General features: G+C 58.0%; 1 protein-coding gene across 3 annotated transcripts; it reads left to right on the top strand.

The window, feature by feature from the left end:
- The first annotated feature begins 296 nt into the window (after window positions 1-296).
- On the top strand, window positions 297-18,684 carry TNS4 (tensin 4). 3 transcript variants are annotated; one of them, XR_009279680.1, is made up of 13 exons: window positions 297-408; window positions 6,333-6,940; window positions 10,455-10,866; window positions 11,026-11,435; window positions 12,210-12,296; window positions 12,752-12,871; window positions 13,131-13,223; window positions 13,504-13,581; window positions 13,982-14,053; window positions 15,023-15,191; window positions 15,482-15,550; window positions 15,707-15,791; window positions 16,321-16,345. XR_009279680.1 is itself a non-coding variant. In XM_058858050.1 (13 exons), the coding sequence occupies exons 2-13, from the start codon at window positions 6,454-6,456 to the stop codon at window positions 16,448-16,450; spliced, it is 2,151 nt and encodes a 716-aa protein (XP_058714033.1). In that variant the 5' UTR covers window positions 297-408; window positions 6,333-6,453; the 3' UTR covers window positions 16,451-18,684. The 3 variants fall into 3 exon arrangements, 2 of the variants coding, with proteins under 2 accessions (XP_058714033.1, XP_058714032.1); XM_058858050.1 differs by having other exon boundaries at window positions 11,029-11,435; window positions 15,765-15,791; window positions 16,321-18,684; XM_058858049.1 differs by having other exon boundaries at window positions 15,765-15,791; window positions 16,321-18,684.
- Window positions 18,685-18,801: the final 117 nt, after the last annotated feature.

The raw sequence follows: 18,801 nt of genomic DNA, 5'->3' as shown, positions 1-18,801 counted from the left end.
GGCCCTGCCGTGCCCGGGGGCAGCCCGACCCCTCTCCAGCCCTGCCGTGCCCGGGGGCAGCCTGGTCCCTGTCCAGCCCTGCCGTGCCCGGGGGCAGCCTGGCCCCTCTCCGGCCCTGCCCTGCCGTGCCCGGGGGCAGCCCGGTCCCTCTCCGGCCCTGCCGTGCCCGGGGGCAGCCTGGCCCCTCTCCGGCCCTGCGCTGCCCCAGAGCCCGTCTGGCTCTTCCCTCTCGCACCACACCTGCGGGGCACGGAGGGGCGGCGAAGCTCGGCCCAGGTGGGAGGGACCGGGCTCCCGTTAAATCCAAGCTCCCAGGGAAGCCGGTCCTTGCCCAGACTCACCCTTGTGGTTTATGAGCTCCAGGTGCTGCAGCAGAGCCGCGGAGGGGGACGAGCCGCTGCAGCCCAGGTACCTCCGAGCGCTGATTCCCAGGGCCCATCTCTGCCTTGGCCGTGACTCTTCCAAGTCCTTTCTTTCTTTCAGTTCTCATGCTAATGCTGCGTGCAGTTCGTATCAGCTCTTCCCTTCCATCACTCGTCTTTCTACTGCTTTGCATTTAGCTGGGGATTATTCCTGTGCCTTGGGAGGAACCTGCTGCAGCGATCTCAAATAAGCCAAGACGTGGTTGTTCCTGCCCCAGCAGTGCTGCCGGTGGGCAGAAACTGAGCAGTGGTGATCCAGGGTGGGGAAAGCTGCTGGATAATGCTGGGAGCAGTGGTGTGGGATTACGCATATTGCTCTAGCTGAGGTTCTGAGGTTTTCTCAGTAGTCCATGGGGTTTATGGCATGAGCAATTACCTTCCTCACCCTTTTGAAGCCTATTTAAGATTTCCAGTGGTGTTTGTTGTCTGTGCATGTGTCCAAGTGCGTGTTTCCTCCTGTGCCTCGAGTGAGCTCAGGTGAGGTGAAGTGGCTGGGATTGAGTGTTCCAGTGTCTCCTTCCTCCCCGTGGGAGGCTGTGGTGTGGGAATTGTGGAGAGTTCAAGGCAATGAAAGTGCCACGTGGGAGCAGAAGTGTCAGCGGCTGAGGCAGAGGCTTGTGTGGGGACTCAGGGTGTTGTGGTACCACTGAACCTCCTTAAGCCACAGACAGCCAGGAAGGTCAAAGCACTGGGGATGGGGTCAGCAACAAAAATGCTGTGAAACCAAAGCCAGGTTCTGGGCCTCCATCCTTGTGTCAGGGAGAGGGATTATGGGGAGGATGGCATAGAAGCTGTGCAGCCAGGGCTCCAGGTGGGAGCACTGGGATCTGCTGCTGGTGTAGGTAGAGGTATTGGGAGGAAAATGGAGTCTGAGGATGGGAGGAAAAGGATCCAGTCCCACCTCTACTGCTTGGACCCAAGGGAAGAGCCTGAAGCATGTTCTGGTGCTTCACGAGGTTTCCAGGCCTGGGTGCAGCGCTTTGGAGCAGGGGAGGTGCCCAGGCCAGCACAGATGTTCAGGGCCCTTCTGAAACACCTGCAGTGTGCAGAGCCCCCCTTTTGCAGCAGCTGCCATCCTCTCCCTCCCCTGGGCACCCCTGAAATGCAGGGAAACAGTCTCTTATGCTGCAGATTCCTCTGTCTGATGCTGCCTGGTGAATCCCACAAGGGCTGGAGGGAGATGCTCTCATGGTCTCAGAGAAGAAACATCCTGGCTGGTGTTCCGAGGAGCTCGTTAGTGTCTGTTCCTGTAACTCATCTCAAACATTCCTAGGATTTGCTAATTTAGCCTATTTTTAGACAGACACCCTGTTCTAAAGACGTTGTTGTCCCTGAGCCTCCCATGTCAACTGCTCACCCACAAAGAGGGGAGGGGAAACTTCTCCTGCTGTGCTGGGACTTCTCTTGGAAACGGGGCCCAGGCTCTGTGCTGATCTTGTACCCAGAGAAGCTCTTGCCAGAGGGGAAAGAGCTGTCCCGGGAGAGGAAAAGGCTGTAAGGCAGTGGGAGGGGGAGCTGCTGGAGCAGCGATTTCAACATTCCTAATGACCCGCCTCCTCCAAAAGCCTGGAGACCCTTCCAGAAGTCTGAAATGTTGCTAAACAAGCAGCACTTCTGGAGGGCGGGGGGGTCCTCAGGGGGGTCGCTGGGGGTGGGTGGCTCCTGCTGTGGATGCTCTCGGCTTGCACTGGAGGGTTTCTTTTGCCCCACCAAAACCTCCTTCACTGGCACTGCCCATGCGGGCTCTGCCCCGTGCTGCGGCTCCGGGGGCTGCTCAGATACCGAGATGCTGTCTGGGATTTCATAAACGCTTCTTTTCCTTGCCGCTGAGATTGCTAATCGCCCGTGTCTGAGCGAGGGAGGAGGCTCTGACAGACTGTCCTTCTCTCTCGGCGTGGGAGGGCAGCCCCTCCTCGGGCACCAGGTGCTGGAACCCCCCGGAGCTGGGATTTATTAATATCTGCCATGTGATACCGCGGCTCTCCCTGCTCTGCAGGGAAAACACATCATAACCATGGGAACTTCTTTTCCTCAGCCCCCTCAGCACGCCCCTCTAATCCAGGAAAGTCGCCCGCAGCCCTCGCAGCGATTAAACGGTGTATAATGAGCTCTGGAAATCCTGGGTGTCCCAGCAGTTCCCTCTGCCCTTCCTGGCGAGGGGCTGTGTAACAGCCTTGTCATCGGGAGGCTCCCAGGGCTCACGTTGCAAGGAAAAACAACCAGACTTGGCAGCTGGCTGAGCTGTTTTGGGGTCTGCGCAGACAGGGAGCGAGGCCGTGTCCCGGCTCGTATGTCTGAGCTGCAAATATCCTCTCTGGGACACCCAGCGTGCAGCTGCCGGCGATGCTGCGGGGCAGCTCTGCCAGCTCTGCCCTTCCCCTGCCCGAGCCGCTGCGGGGGCTGGGGGGTCCCACGGGCTCCCTGAGCTGCCGCAGACGAAGCGGGAGGGACTTTGCTCGGTGCGGATCCCCGGGCTCGGCCCGTGCCCGGCGGCTTTGGGAAGGGCGGGTGGTTATCGAGCAGCCGGGGTGTGGCACAGCCCTGGCCCCAGGGCACCCGGCTTCTCGCAGCCGCGCCCAGGAGCGCCCTGCAGCCCTCCAAACCCAGCCCCCCAGCTCCTGCCCCGCCTGGGTGCTGCAGTCCCGCTCCTCACACCCCCAGCCCAGCTCATTTTGCTGCCTGCCAAGCCGGGCTGGAGCAGAGCTGGGGTTACTGGGCTGAGCTACAGCTCCAGCCCCACAGCCTGGGTGTCCTGGTACAGCTGGCAGGTCCCTCACTCAGGACGTTTCTAGGAGTGTCCATCAGCATGTGAAATCTGTGACTCGTCCCCTTCTGCTTAGAGAGAATTGTGTTCCACAGTCTGCTTCCAGTAGCAGAAACTCTGCAATTTCCAGTCTGGATGTGTTTGTGCCAGCTTATTTCCATCTCTTTCTGTGCTAGCCTTGACTTAGCTGAGACAACAGAGCTCCTTCCCAGGAATTTCCATGCAGTTGATCTCCCAGCCCTGGCTGAACCAGCCTGTCCAGGCATGGCTGCAGTGCTGGGGTTCCCTCTGCCAGGGCTGCCCTGAGTGTCCCAGAGCTGTCTGCTGCTGCCACGAGCCCAGGGCACGGCTGATGGCACGCTGTGGGGATGTGTGATACCTGTGCCCACGTCTGGGGGACAGAGCCAGACCCTGCCCAGCCCACACTGGGCCTGTGCATGGGGACACGGCTCTGGGGACGTCCTGATGTCTGTGGCCAGTGTTTGCCCATCCCATGGCTGTGCCATGCTGGTGGCCAGCAGCCACCCTGTGATTCACCTCCTTCACCTCAGCCCCTCTCCTTTGCTCCTCCAAGCACAAGAGCCCGCAGCTGAGGCCCAAAATTCCTGTGAGGAGCCCAGGAGACCTCTCACTTCAACCCAGGGAAGGGAAGGGAAGGGAGGAGAAATGAGGTTTGGAGGCTAATTCTGGCAGCATCACACATGAGAAAGATCAAAAACTCGGGGCAGGAGTACAAGAAAGGAGGGAAGCTGTTGCGTGCATGCTCCTGGAAGCCCTGACAGCCCTGGTTCATGCATCCTGCACGTTATTTCTGTACCTACTTAAATTAAAACCAGCCTTTTCTTGCAGATGCTGACTGGAGCCAGGCAGTTCTTCTCCCCAGGGGAGAATCCAATTTTCACTCCATCTCGCTTGTGTTTTTGACCTGGAATGACTCTTCTTTTTATATTTAACAAACGCTCCCTCTGAGCCTTGTACCACACTGCACTTCTCACGCAGAGCTGGCAGTGTTGTGGCACAGGGTGCCCCGAGGCAGGAGACCCTGGGTGGTTTCCCAAGGTGGGCACCTGCTTACCTGGGCTCTGACCACCCCCAGGCAGAGCTGTGCTGTCACTTGACCAGAGGGGACACGAACTTTGTGGGCAGAGCCCTGGCACAGCCCAGCTGCTGTGGGAAAGAGGGGCAGGGTCCTGCTCCTGTGTCCACTGTGCCCTGGGCTTGGGGTCTGGAAATGGCAAGGAAGAGCCACGTGCTGGTGCTGTGGCCATGGGAGGTCACCCTGGGCTGTGGCACTGCTGCAGTCAGAGGAGGGACCCCACCTCCTGCAGCTCCTCACCCACCTGCACCCCAGTTCCTGGCAGATCCCTTCACAGCTGGTTCCCCACGGGGATAACTGGTCCCAGACTCAGTCCATCTCCTCTGGGAACTGGGACAGACCTGGCTCCAATAGCCCCCAATTCCCAGAGGTTCCCACCTCTAGGAATAATCAGCAACAATTCAGAGGTGCCTTGGACCTGTCGAATTCTGGCTCCAGAGGTTCTTCCCTTCCTGCAGCACAGCCCTGCTCCCAAGCCTTTCCTATGCCAGTCCTGTAACTAAAACCTCTCAGAGGCTCAGGAGACACGGCGGGGGCCGGGCTGACAGGAAGGTAAATGGGCTTGAGGTATTTATTCACTCCTGCAGCTCTCGGAAGCCCTGGAGAGGGATTTACCTGCCGTGACTCGCCCGGGGCCAGGTGCTGACAGCAGCAGCAGACAGCAGCGATGTTTTGCTTCTAATTCCCTACACTTCATGAGCCCGGGCTATTCCGGGTGTCTCTCTAGCAAGATGTGGAGCTTCTCCAGGGTTATATAACTCAGCCAGGCCACGGCTGCTCCGTTTTGAGCCACCCTCCGTACTTGCTCTCAACACCTGGCGGGGCAATTAGTCACCGATTACAGTCAGTGACGCAGGGCTCCAGCCCAGCCCACGGGGCTGAGGGACCGGCTGCCTTGGAGCAACGTGTCTCGTTCCTAATCCTGTGACTCCATCGTTAATCAGCCCAGGATAAGGGAGTAAATAAGTCCGTCATTGGAGACTGGTGCAGGAGAGGATAAATATTTTCTGAAGTGTTCCCCTCTGTTTGCGAGTGTCACACACCAGATCTGTGCGGGATGTGGAGAGGGAGCCCTGAGCTGTGGCATTAACTCCTGCCAGCAAACCTCTGGATCTCTGGATCTCCTGTGGTCCCCACCAGCGCTGCCTCCCCAGGGAGCAGAGAGGATGGGCTGTGCTGACACGGGGAATGTGCAGGGCCTGGATGTCCCCAGCACACAGACACCAGGCTTAGCTGCCACAGTGGGCACCGAGGTGGGATGGGGTTATTGTCCTCATCCCGAGCCAAAGGAGTGAGGCTCTCTCTGTTTGGTGTCCTGAGGGACAGCTCCTGCCAAGCAGAGGGGGCAGCAGCTGGGGGAGCCCCATTTGATCGCTGATTCTGCAGGACAACCTCCCCACCTCCAAACAGCATCCCAAGACCCTCTTTCTCATACTCCTGAGGGAAGCCAACCTCTTCCACAGGGCTTTATAATGAGGAATAAAAAAATACTTTATGCCTAAAGCAAAGCCAGGGAGTATTCAAAATGTATCTGCAGTCTGATTCCTTGAGCAGCACCACGACTGAGGCAGCAGCCACGTCCACAGGCTCCACACTCTCACTGTACCAGGAAAACAAAATCCTGGATTAGCTGTACACCCACTTGCAGGACACTGCCCTGGCAGGCAGCTCCAGCTCTCTGCCCTGCAGGGCTCCAGGCTTGCTGCCTGTCCTTGGCTGGCTCCCGGGGGGTCAGGGTCCCATGGGAAGGCTGTTAGAGCCTTCATTTCATTCTTAATCCAGAAAATTAGCAAATAAAAGCAGGATTCCATTTTAGGCCTTTGAATCCTGAAAAGCTGTTGCCAATGAGTCTTTCATGTTCTTGTCTTGCTGCACGGTGGCACCGGGAGCAGAGGCTGGAGGGGGTGGAAAAGCAGGAAGAGGGTGACTTGTTTTCATTTGAGCTGAATTCCAGCTTTCACTCCAAATCCCTGCTTTTATAGACTTTTCCGCTGAAGTCTGCTCCTGCCCGGGGCATGCCTGTGTAACCGCTCCTCTCTGCATTCCTCAGATTCTTATTCTGCTGGAGACTGGAGTGAAGACGGGGTCTGAGGTCCCTGGTGGAGGAAGGAGGCGAGGAGGAGGAGGAGGTTTCCCTTGGCCTCTAAGCTGCGAAACCGGAAAACCAAAGCATGTCACAGGTGATAGAATCCCACGTGTTGCGTGTTGGACAGACTGTGTGTATTTCCTCACCGGAGGAGAGCGAGAGCCTGCGCCCGGCGGGGTACCCGGGCTGCTCCGCGCTGCCGGCCAGGTACGTCTACTACTCCACAGAGACCTGGACTGATCCCCACTCCAAGGTGCGCCCCAAGGCTCCCCTGCTCCCCAGCACGAGAGCGTACGGAGCCCAGCCTGTGTTGGAGGGGAGGAACCAGCAGAATTCCTCCTTGGAGAGAGCCCCTGCCCCGCGCCAGCCGAGCGGGGAGGAGAACACCGGCACAGACCCCGAGGCTCAGCCCACGTCTCCCTCCCTGGACATAACCATCGAGACCCTCAACCAGATGATCCTAGAAATCGATCCGACCTTCCAGCCGCTGCCGCACAGGCCGGTGGAGGATGCAGCCCAGCCTGCTCAGGGCGGCACTGCGGCCACCAAGAAGCCAGAGCCGGAGGCAGTAGGTGAGGCAAAGGCAGCGCTCGGGCTGTGGAGACAGAGAAGCTCCCACCTGGTGAAAACCTGGGGCACAGGGGTTGGGCACACTCCTGTCCCCTGGACCCACACAAGGTGCTGTGCTCCTGGGGAGGCTGGAAATGGGCATCAGGGACATTCCCCACTGTCCCCAGGGGGCTCAGCGTGGAGGACTGTTCTCTGACATCAGGGTTAAGGAGCAGGACAGGCTGTGTATCCAAGCTCTGCCGATCTCCGGTGTTTCCATGGCCCTGGTCTGATTGCTGTTGACGTATCTCATGTCCAGACAGCTCAAAGGGCTCCAGAAGGGAAGAGGGAAAACAGCCTTTAGTTCTACCTGATGTTCATTTCCCTGTGTTTGGAGAAAACAATTCTCATTACAAATGGGACTTGCTGCTCTTGGAAAACTTCGAATCCCAGTTGTCACCACCAGGGACTGGCCCTGGGCTCTGGGTGCCCAGTGAGGACCCTGCTCCCCTCAAGGGCAGCAGAACCTTTCCCAGGGTCACACTTGACCTGTGGGAGCCCATGGATTTGCAGCCAGATTTCCAGAGCCCTGGGCTAAGGTATCGAGTGTTGCACAACCATCCCATTTAAGTGTTCCCAGTTCTTTTGCCAGGGAAATTTCTTTTTCCAGGGCTTGTGCACTCCCCAGGCAGCATACCTGGCATAGGCAAGGCACCAGCAGCACATACCAGCCCTGTCTCTGCTCACAAGTGCCTTATGTGAACCCTTGTGCAGCTCTTCCCTGTCATCCCTGCAACCCAAGCTCTGATTTGCGAGCTGCTCCTGATCCAAGTATTCCTGCCTGGGCTCTCCTGCTCATTTTAGGTGTTCAACACCTTGTGCACGGCACAGCCCCAGCGCGTGGGGAGCTGACACTGCTGGCAGGACAGGTCCAGGGTGGTTCAGGTGCCTCAGGTACTTCCCAAAATCCTTATTGCCTGTCCCTGTCTTTTACACACAGAAATATCTTGACAATCAGTCCTCAGGCTTCTTTCCACAGCAAATGTGAGGATGTTAAAGACAAGAAAAAAATTCAGTTCTCCCTGAGCCCTCACACAACAAGGATGTGAGCCCTCAAACACGAGGATGGTGGGGCTGGAGAAGGATGAGGTGGCACAGGACAGGGCAGCAGCCAGGCAGTTCCAGAGCAGTGTCCCTGCTTCCTGCTGGGATGGACAGGGTGGCCTTGCAGATAAAATACCGTGACAAAGTGCAGATTCAGCTCTGGCTGCTCAGTGCCTGACCCATTCCACTGCCCTGCTCCATGCTCGGGGGCTGGAGCCCCAAGCAGCTCCACAGGTAACGTGCTGGTGGTCTGGAGAATCTGGCTCCAAGTGTGGAACTGAACATCTGGAAAGCTGGCCAGGAATTCAGTGGGAAAAGCCTCACTTCAGCTTTCATTTTCTTTTAACAGCTCTTGTTTTTTTTACACAAACTTCCTCCCATGGGGCAGTGTCCCTGTTCACTCACCTCCTCCTGCTCCAGCCCTGCAACCTGTGCCCTGATGTGAGGGTGGCAGGGACTGATGGAGCCCAAGAGAGGCGAGAGGGGCCTGTTCTTGTCTTGTGGAGACCACGAGGAAGCTTTAAACATGGCACTCAATCCTGATGGGTCCCTTCCAACTCAGTGTGCTAGTTTTAAAACCACCACACTCAGCACAGTCTGTCATTCTGTGAAATGCTGCAGCAACAGGAGGCACGTTCATGAGAAGCACTATTCCCTCTGGATCCTTCTAGTTCCTAGAGGAGAAAGGAGATCTCAGATCTCGGCTTGCGTGACATCTGAGCTCTGTATTTGTGGCACTTTTGCCACTCCTTGATGCTGGAAAACTTGCCAAGGTCTTGAGCAAATATTTGAGGTTTAACCACAGGTGATAAGAGGAGCAAAGGCAGAGAAGTAGGAGGTAAAAGGCCTCATGAGGCTGGTGCACGGATGCTTGTCAGTCCTTTAAAGCACAATTAAAATCCCCATTTCTTTCTCCTTTTGGGGAGACGTTGACAAAAAGCATCCGGCCAGCTTCTGGCCAGCTCAACTGCAAGGGTTTGTGCCAGGACACGTGGCCACAGAGCTTCCCCCAGGCTGGGCACTGGAGGAGCTGCTGCTGGCAGCCAGGCTGTGGAGGGGCAAGGCTGTGGCTCTGGCTCTGGCTCTGTCCTGCCTGATCCAGCTGTGTCCCCACTGGGACCAGCCCTCCTGGCTCACCCAGCGCCTCCTTGGTGCTCGTGGCTGGCCGTGTTTATCCAGTCTGGTGCTGGGATGGGCACAGAGAAAGGGCTCAGGGAGTAACTTCTGTAAAGCCACGTGCTTTTCCTGCTCATCCAGCTCCGTGCCCAGAGCTCAGGCTGTTGCTTGCAGTAGCCAGGGCCAGAAGCTCCTGCACAGCAGGTCCATCAGGACCTGTCACACCCTGGGCAGGGAGCTCACGGCTTTCCAAGCAGTTTGCTGCAGTAAAAAGAATTTTCTCTCTCAGAGAAACACCTTTGAGAAGGGGAACTTTCCTGAACTCCATGGCAGGGCAGGAACCAGGCGCTGGAAGCAAAGCTGGGCACGTCCAGACTGGAAGGGAGGTGCACACCTCTGGCACTGGAGTGATTAACCACCAGAGCAGCTTCCCTGGGATGTGATGGATCTGCCATCGCTGCAAGCACTCAAATCAATCTGAATGTCTCTTGCTAAAAGGCCTCTTCCAGCTCAGCCAGAAATGCTGGCTTTGTCCAAGGAAGCCAGGACGTGCATCAGGAGCCCTGGTGCTGGCTGTGAGGTTCCACTGAGGGTCTGGGACAGGAGATGCTCTGTCAGAAGGAGGGGCTGCCTCTCAGCACCAATGGAAGAGAGGGAAGAATCCCACAACAGGACACAGGCACAGAGGCTGCCTTGGAAGTTAATTCTCTGGAGAGATTTGTGCAGGGTGGGAGAAAGGAGGAGGGAGCAGCCAGCCCCTGCCAGGTCTGGTCCTGCAGTGGACACCAAGAGTGTTGTAACTGCCCCTGTCCCACGTGGATTTCCTCTGCCTCACTGCCACAGTGTGGATGGAAGTCCAGCTGTACCTGGGGCCAGGTGACATCCCCCTGTTCCTCTGCCCCGGGTGTGCAGGGCCACCCTCCGAACCTGACGTCACCCTGGGGGGAGCAGCCAGGTGTTTTTCTCTTGAGTCAGGTACAAACAGAGCAGCTGCTGGAGGGAACACCCACCTCTGGCTGCATGTCTCGGCAGGTCCTGGCTGGGTAATGCTGGCGAGGGGGGTCTGAGCAGCCAGACGTGACCGCACGTAACCCCCTTCCCTGGGAGCCTGCCAGCACCGGGGGGTCACCTCACCTTGGGATCTGTGGGGAATCAGCCCTCACAGGCTCTCAACAAAGGGTACTGCTGGACCCCCAGCCCCACAGAGCCAGAATTCACAGCAGGAAGAACAGAAGACACACGTTCCTCACAGAGCCTTGCTAAGGAACCCAGCTTGCACACCAGACCCTTCATGACCTCCTCTCTCTCTCTCTGCAGACATCAAATACATAGAGCTGACACCGGGCAGAGCCACGGGGCCCGACCAGCCACGGGGCACCCCCAGCCCTTCGGGCACCCCCTTCTCCAGATCCCCCCAGGCCAACAGCTTCCTGCCCCAAAAAGGGGCACTCGGAGGCAAATACAGCAGCAGTGACAGCGTGGTTTTCTCCAGCCCACCCGGACCCTCCAGCCCGCAGTCGGCCGCCCTGAGCTGCAGCACCAGCACGCCCTGGCAGTGCCTGGCAGGACACACGGACACAGTCTCCCACAGCCCCGGGGCCCTCAGCACCTCCCCAGGTGTTGACAATCTGCTGAAGCCCTTGCAGGTGTTGAGGGCCCGGCAGAGGGGCAGTTGGGTGTCCCAGCTCTCCACGAGCCCTGGCTCTGACACCAGCTACATCCTGGGCAGGTAAATGCCACCTGTGCCTGGTGGAAGGGGCACAGGGCAGTGCCCCAAGTCCCTCATTCCTTGGGCTGGGAGATGATGCCCTGCAGGGTTGCTGCAGTGGCTGGGACGGTGTCTGTGCGTGAACAACCCCCTGATCTCTGCTCTGTCTCCCTCCTGCAGCAGCACCCACTCGCTCCACAACGAGGACTCGGATGCTTCGGCCGCTGCCTCCCCGTCCCCCGTCAGCTCCCTGGGAAGCCCCTGCTCTCCTTCCTCTGCCATCGTGTCTCACTCCAGGGAGGCTTTTGGCCAGAGCCCCACGCAGCCCCAGGCAGGCAGCTCCCCCAGCACCTCCCTGGGCCAGAAGGGCCAGGCCAGCAGCTGCCCCCCCTCCATCCTCACCTCCGCTGCCGACATCCCGGTGCTGCTGGTGAACGGGTGCCTGGAACAGGGAGATGGACCTGCTCAGCTGGCCAAAGCCCCCCCCAGCTGTGGCACACAGCCCCCCATGCCCGGCTGCAGCCCAGCCTCGAGGCTCGGTGGCCTGAACAATGCGCTCTCAGCGCCCGCACTCAGCTGCCTCTCCGACAGTGAGTCACGGGCAGGGCAGGGAGGAGCTGCAGACCCCAAAACCTGCTGGGAAAGGGGGAGCAAACCCCATTTTGCTTTAGCAGAGGATGAGATGAGAGGCTGTGGATGAGAGCTCCTTGCTCCCCATGCTCCAGGTGGTCTCCTGACCCTGGATTAGCCACAGCCTTCTGCCCACCGGCGTCCTGGGGCATGGGCTCGGCAGCCAGGAATGCTCTGCTCCCTCCAGGAGATGCAGATGCACCTATTTATAGTACCTGAGAATGAGAAATGTCCTTCAGTCCTGTTTGCTGCCCCAGACCAGGCTGTGAGGAGGGGTTGGGGTTCCCATTTGCTCTGAGGACATCCAAAGGTACCAGGGTTCACCAGGTCCCTCATTCAAGAGCAAACACTGGGGCTATTGTTCTCTGGAGGAGATGAGCAGAGGCAGCTCTCAGGGCAGAGGGTTTTAATTGGGATCCTTATGGAAATAGCAAGAGGGTGTGTGGGTCAGATCCTGGTGTAAATCCCATGGTCCAGTGGATTGTGCAGGGCTGGACAGGCTGGCACTGCCAGGGGATTCCATGTGACCCTCTCTGCACTACATCACAGCCTGCCAAGAGAGATAATTACATGGAGAATGAGCTATTCTGAGGAGTGGGGAGGAAAGGATTCAAAAGGATTGAAAAACCTTCAGCCCTGGCCAGCCTGAGCGAGAAATGTCTTTGTTGGGCTCTGCCATCTGTGGAGGTCCTTCAGGTTCCTGCTGGCCTTGACATCCCTGTGGTCTCTTGCAGGTCCCCTGAAGGCAGGGCAGCCCACCATGAAGTTTGTGATGGACACTTCAAAATACTGGTTCAAGCCAAGCATCAGCAGGGACCGAGGTGAGGCAGGAAGGGCTCCACAGGTGTGAGACCACCTCAGGCTCTGGCCTGTCCCTGGAGTTCTCTGGTGTCCCTGTGGGGACTCAGTGGGGGCAAATCAAAGCCTACTGGGGGCTGATGGGTGTGGAGGGACCTTCTCACAGGCTGAGGGGGGGTGGCACAGAAACAAGGACTGTGCCACGGCCCCTCTGTGCCCTCCAAGTCCAGCAAAGCTGTCACACAGTGTGGTCTGGGCAAGGGCTGAGTGTCCTGGGGACTGCAGGGGCCATGGCACCAAGCCAGGGCCCTGCAGGGACGCTGCAGCTGGTGCCACACAAGGGCTGTGCGTGTCCTTGGCACACGCTCCAGAGCTTTTCCTGCCGCTGCCAAGGAGCGACTCCCTGCAGAGCAGCAGGGCACAGAGCAGGGGGTCCCACCTGCTGTGTTTGGCTGAGCCCCTGCCTGTGCTCTGACAGCAATCCAGCTGCTGAGGGACAAGGAGCCGGGCACGTTCCTCGTGCGGGACAGCACCTCATTCCGGGGCTCCTTTGGACTGGCCATGAAGGTTCCTGCCTCTCCCTCCGACAGCCAGACAGGTACAGGGGTGCAAATGGGGGGATTGCTTCGAGGGTTTAACTGAGGCTACTCAAACTAAAGCCAGATGAGAAGCCACAGGAGTCTGGGAGGTGCTGGCAGCGAGTCTGTGGGTGCCCATTCCACTTCTCACAGGGGCTGGCACCACGGTGATGGCACAAAGCAGCTCCAGTGATGCCCCAGGACAGCACTCTGGGGTGGGCAGGGGTGGCAGAGTGGCACTGGGGCCAGTGCTGATGCTGATGCTGGTCCCTCTTGCAGGGAAGGAGAGCAGTGACCTCGTCCGGCACTTCCTCATCGAGTCCTCCACCAAAGGGGTTCACCTGAAAGGTGCCAGCGAGGAGCTGTACTTTGGTAAGGACACTGCTGCTGCCCACAGCAGCTCTAGCAGCCCCAGGAGCTGCTTCCAAAGCCCCTGGAAGCACCAGCCAGGACCTGGTGAATGTGTTGCACACCTGCCAGCACAGGAACCCCCCAGCCCCAGGTCCTGCCTGCACTTCCCTGACAGTGAGACGGTGGCAGTGGCTCCAAAACAGGAGCATGAGCTCCCCGGGACACTGCTGCAGGCTGGAGGTGTGTGGGTGGGGAGTGTTCCAGGCACCAGACCCCCCCCAACTCACAGTTCTGGTTGCAGGGAGCCTCTCTGCCTTTGTCTACCAGCACTCCATCACCCCGCTGGCACTGCCCTGCAAGCTCAGCATCCCCACCCGAGGTAGGTGATGGGACACGAGGGATGCTCCGAGCGGCCCCTCCGGGCAGGTGGGAGCGGTTCTGCTGTGGGGAGGGGTCTGAATCCCCCCAGGTGCCTGCGAGGGGCTGCTCCCCTGGCTGCAGGTGGAGCAGGGACCTGCAGAGCTGACCTGGGGATGGGATGGTGGTGACTCCATTCCTCTGGGGATGGGGAGAGGGCAAGGGAAGCAGGAGTGGGTGAAGCAGAGGTGAACAGAGCCTGGAGAGGGAAATGAAGGACAATTAAGTTAATTACTGCTCTAAACCCCTGCAATTAGAGTTGTCCTGGGCCTTTGAGCCTCTTGTGAGATAAGGAACGGCCAAAGAGGTGACCAGCTCAGCCCGGCCTGTGGCATCACTGCTCCTGCTTGTCCTTTGTGCAGATCTCGCTGATGGAGAGGACAGCCCTGACTGCGCCCCTGAATCTGCGCCGTCCCTGGCCAGGAAAACTGCAGGTGAGGACAGGAGCTGGCTGCTGGCCCTGGGGACAGCCTGGCTGGCAAGAGCTGGAGCCTTGGGGACGCTGTGACAGCAGCAGATCACCCCTGTGCAGTGGTGGGCACTGGTGTGACATCCCCCTCAGCTTCCCCATGGGGCTGGAGATACCTGCAGGATTTCTGCAGATTTTTCCCTGGGCTGCAAGGGAAGCTGATATTTTTAAGGAAAGGAGACTTGGGGTCCTCAAGATGCTCGAAAACACAGTTCTTGAGGTCATGAGGTCGATAAAAGACCCCTGGTTTCCATGGTTTAATGAGTTCCTGATTTTTAAGCCTCTCTCCTGATGGGCTTCGATGGGGGTGGAACAGCTGGGGCTTTAGGAGAGGGATGGGCAGTCAGGGGCTGCTGAAGGGACCTTATGGAGCACATGTGGGAATGACAGGGAAGGGTCTGTGCACCTCAGCCTGGGTGGGCTGCAGGTGAGGGCAAAGAACGAAGGGCAGGAGACCACACGGATGGGTCGCAACGCAGGCTGGGGAGCTGGGGAGTGCTTTGTTTTGCTGGAAATTCTGAAAAATCAGTTGGCAAGCTGGAAAGTTTAGTTTGACCCAGCATAGCCCTTTAAACAGCTCAATCAGCCTGAAATGTCATGTTTTAGGTTGGCCTTCAGCCCTTCGTTGGCTTGGGGTATTTCTGCTTTTCATTAAAGGAAATATGTAATAAACAGAAAAAAAAGAAAACAGCAAATGTGACATTTAGAAACGGGAAATTAAATACTTTGACTTTTACAACAATTAGTGCAAAGAATTAAAGTAAACCAAACTAAATTAGTGAAGAATTTCTGAGTCACCAAATCTTTTAATTTTCGTCAAAACAAACCTGACCTGGGTCCGTGTGAGGGATCTGCAGGATGACCCCTGGGACCCAGCCCTGGATCTGGCCCGGGTCACACCCGCACTGAGCAGGGCCCTGTGCTGTTCCTGCAGTGTGCAACGTCCTGTACCTCAATTCTGTGAACGTGGAGACACTGACAGGAGCCCCAGCCATCCTGAAAGCCATCTCCTGCACCTTGGAGCTGGAGACACTGCCCACACCCACCCTGGTGCACTTCAGGGTGGCGGAGCAGGGCGTCACGCTGACCGACGTGCAGAGGAAGTAAGAGCCCAGGATGGGCCAGGGGGGTGGCCCCAGGGAGGTTTCCAGCTCTGTCCTCACCTCCCATCCTCAGGAAAACCTGTCCTGGTTGGACAATCTCATGTCACAATCCAGGGATGGACTGGACCCCTTAACAACCCCATGGCAGGGGTGGGATGCAGGAACCAGGGTTGGGATTTTGGGATGCCTTGGGATCCTCAATCTCCCACAAGCACAACAGGGCTTGGATTTGTGAATTTGTGTCATTGCCCAGGCCCTTCATTTCCTAACAATTCCCTCTCCTCTTCCAGGGTGTTTTTCAGGCGACACTACCCCTTGGCTGCCATCAGGTTCTGTGGGATGGACCCTGAGAACAGAAAGTGAGTTTTGGGCAGCTGTGCCTGTCAGAGCCACTCGCTGTGCTCCCTTCTCTGTGGTTCCCAGTGCCTCTGCACCACTTCAGACCCCAAATCCCATAAAACTGCCCTGGGCACACTGTGCTGGGGTGGATCTAAACATAACCCTTGGCTTTGCAGCTGATGGAATGAGTTAAACATCAGCCTTTGAGCAACTCCAATTCTGTTCTTCCCCCAGGTGGCAGAAGTACTGCAAGTCCTCCAGGTAAGAGCAGGAACTTCCCGCATGGAGTGGGGGGCTGGAATCCAGGGGAATGGTGCTGCTTTGGGAAGTGGTTGCATTGCAGAGCAGCAAAGAATGAGCTTAAAAATGAGAAGGGGATGTGATAGAAGTTACCATGGTGGCAGGATGAGGCGTGGGACTGATGGGTGAAGCTTTGTGGGGAGAGAGTTTCTCTGTAGGTTTGGATGAGAGGTTTGGCTGAGCCCAGTTCTCCACATCCCCTTGTGCAGAACCCCTCATCCAAATCCCACAGCCTTCCCAGGGACTTGTGCTGGGCTCAGGAAGTGAGTTTATATCTGGCTCTACCTTGTGCTCAAGAATCTTTTCGCAGCTGGGGAAGCCTTGCCAAAAATGCTCCTCCCGGCTGCTTGGCTTCCAAGGAAACGTGATTGGGGAGCGGGCCAAGGTGGAATTGCTGGAACTGGGATTTGGCTTTGTGGCTGGGCTGGTTTCAGCCTATTCCTTCAGATTCCTGGATGCAAACTGAATAAGCCTCTTTTTTTTCTCAAAGAATCTTCGGGTTCGTGGCCAAAAACCAGGCAGACTCGGAGAACCTGTGTCACCTGTTTGCAGAGTACGACACCGTGCAGCCAGTGTCCCTTGTCATCGACCTGCTCCGCCAGCTCCTGCCCAGCCCGTAGGGACAGAACCCTGGGACGCTCAGGGCCAGCAGCTGCCCACGTTCTGCTGAGCTTCTCCTGCTCCCCTTCTGCTTCTGGGTTGCATTTTGGCAACAGCATGTATTTAGACTTTTTTGTTACGCACCGTCACGTCAGGAGTCTCAGCTAAAGACTTTCAGCTCTGCTGGGATGAGATGCTCCTCCAGCCTCTCCGTGGGGCACTGGCTGCCCTGGGGAAGGGGTGAGAGCTGCCCGGGAGGGACGGGAGCTGTGCTCTCTCTGGAACCACTGTCCCCCAGCTGGACCACAGTGCTCTGTGCACTACCAGCCATGAGGTTCTCTGTTCTTGGGGTGTCTGGGCTGAGGGAGGTCAAGGAGCTTGGCTGAGCTCCCACCACTGGGGACCCAGCCCTGACGCCCCAGTGCTGCCGGAGGGAAAGTCTGGGGAAGGAATCGCCCCCCTGAGCAGCACAAAGAGGCAGCTTTGCAAATCAAAGTGTATAAAATGACTAAGTCCTGCTGGAAACCTGTTCCCCTCGAGGAGCTTCCACAGGCAGGAATGACAGAGCAGTGCATTTTTCCTGATGCTGGGAAATTCTCCTGCCCTTTTACGCAGCGCAGGGTTGCGGGCGGGCTCGACCTCCCAGCATTGCAGAGAGCTGGGAAATAAATGGTGACATTTCCATGACAGTGAAACATCGGGTTTTTGGAAATGACTTGCCTGAATTTGGGCTGGATTCTCAGATGACGTAAATTGGCAGGGCCTTGAGGAAGACGGTGCTGCCGTGATCTGCAGCAGCTGAAGGGTCAGCTCATGCTGTAGCTTGGAGCAGAAAGCGGCTCTGAGGACACCACGCTCTTCTCTACCTTAGTTCTCATTTGGTGCCTCTGCATTGGTTTAATTTTGGCTAACAAGCCCTCTCAGGGGTATTTTCAGTAAAGCAGTAGAACATTTATCCTGCCACAGGCACCACAGGGATGGCAGCAACAGAGACACTCGCTCTGCTCCAGAGCAGCTGAACAGATGCACCCATGGCAGAGCCCTTCTTCTGCAGCCAGGCTGTGGAGAGGCTCCAGCTGTGGCCACTCTTGGCAATGACCAAAACAGATATTGGGGTCACCACAGAGGGGGCACATGGGGCTCTGCGAGGACACAGGAGCAGCTTTGTCCCCCTGGTCCCTCTGCCCTGTGCTCTGCTCAGTGATCCCAGCACTGCAGGGTGAGCCGGGGAGCTGATGCCCAGGGGATCCAGGAGCCTCTGCTGTCCCCATTGTGCTGCAGGGACCAGGGGCCTGCAGCTCCCCAAGGCCACAGGCAGCTCAGGCTGTGGGACCTCAGCCCCGAGACCCTGGGGCAGGCCTGGGACCCCCAGAGCTGGACTCTGATGTGGTTATTGTGTTGCTGGTCAGGATGGGGGTGGGGACAGGCAAAGGCTTTGGCTCCACACGGTGCTTTGGGGAGGTTGTGCTGCCTCCCCTGATCCCAGCCAGCCCTGGTAGCCACCAGCACAGGGCCAGGACACAGGGCTGGGCTCCAAGAGGGCTGGTGTCAGCCCTGGTCTGGTGGCCGATCTGCCATGCCAGCAGATTTCTGGGCTGTCTGTATTGGCTGCAGCCACCTCCGGCCTCATCCCGGCGGTGTTTGCACAACACCAGCACCGCCGGCCGCCCGGCTCCGGTAACCGGGGCATCGGGCTGGCACCAGCCCCAGATGGCACTGCCGGCCCCGGGAGCCACCAAACAGGGACTCAGCGAGCTCCTGGGCTGTGACCCTGGGCAGCACTGGCTGCAGACATTGGGAGAGAGCCAAGCCATGACCGGGAAGTGTGCGGCTGTCAGAATTCCTGTGCCTGGACATCTCCCGCCCGCATCCTGACACCCTCCCAAAACACCGAGCAGGGCTGGAGATGCCCGGTGCACCCCAGCACCAGCAGGCACCTGCACATGGGCTGTGGCTCATCAAGGCTGTCAGCACAGCCTGGCCACGAGCCCGTGTCCCTGGAGCAGCCAGTGCCTGTCCCTGTCCTCTCCTGAACTTTGAAGCCAGTCCAGGGTCCCCTCCCCAGCCTGGCGCCGTCTGCAGTGTTGCTGTGACAGTGACGATCCTCCCGGTGGCACCGCTGGAGACTCTGAGCTGGGAGTCACAAGGAAGCAAGAAAACATTTGTTTCCCACCCCATCCCTGCTCAGTGAAGTTATTCCAGAGGCTTGTGGGCTTTTGGGTTTCCAGGGCTGCTGAACCCCAAACCCAATGCAGAGCCAGGACACCAAGTCCTTGGACAGAGGTGGTGACCAGAGCCTGTCCCCACACCAGTGGGATCCCACAGCCCCTCCTCCTGCTCTGCCTCCCTCCTCTCCCATAACTTAAAGCCA

This window comes from Poecile atricapillus, chromosome 27 (assembly GCF_030490865.1).
Source record: "Poecile atricapillus isolate bPoeAtr1 chromosome 27, bPoeAtr1.hap1, whole genome shotgun sequence".
In the NCBI taxonomy this organism is placed as follows: Eukaryota; Metazoa; Chordata; class Aves; order Passeriformes; family Paridae; genus Poecile; species Poecile atricapillus.
This window is presented reverse-complemented; position numbering and strand designations above follow the sequence as displayed.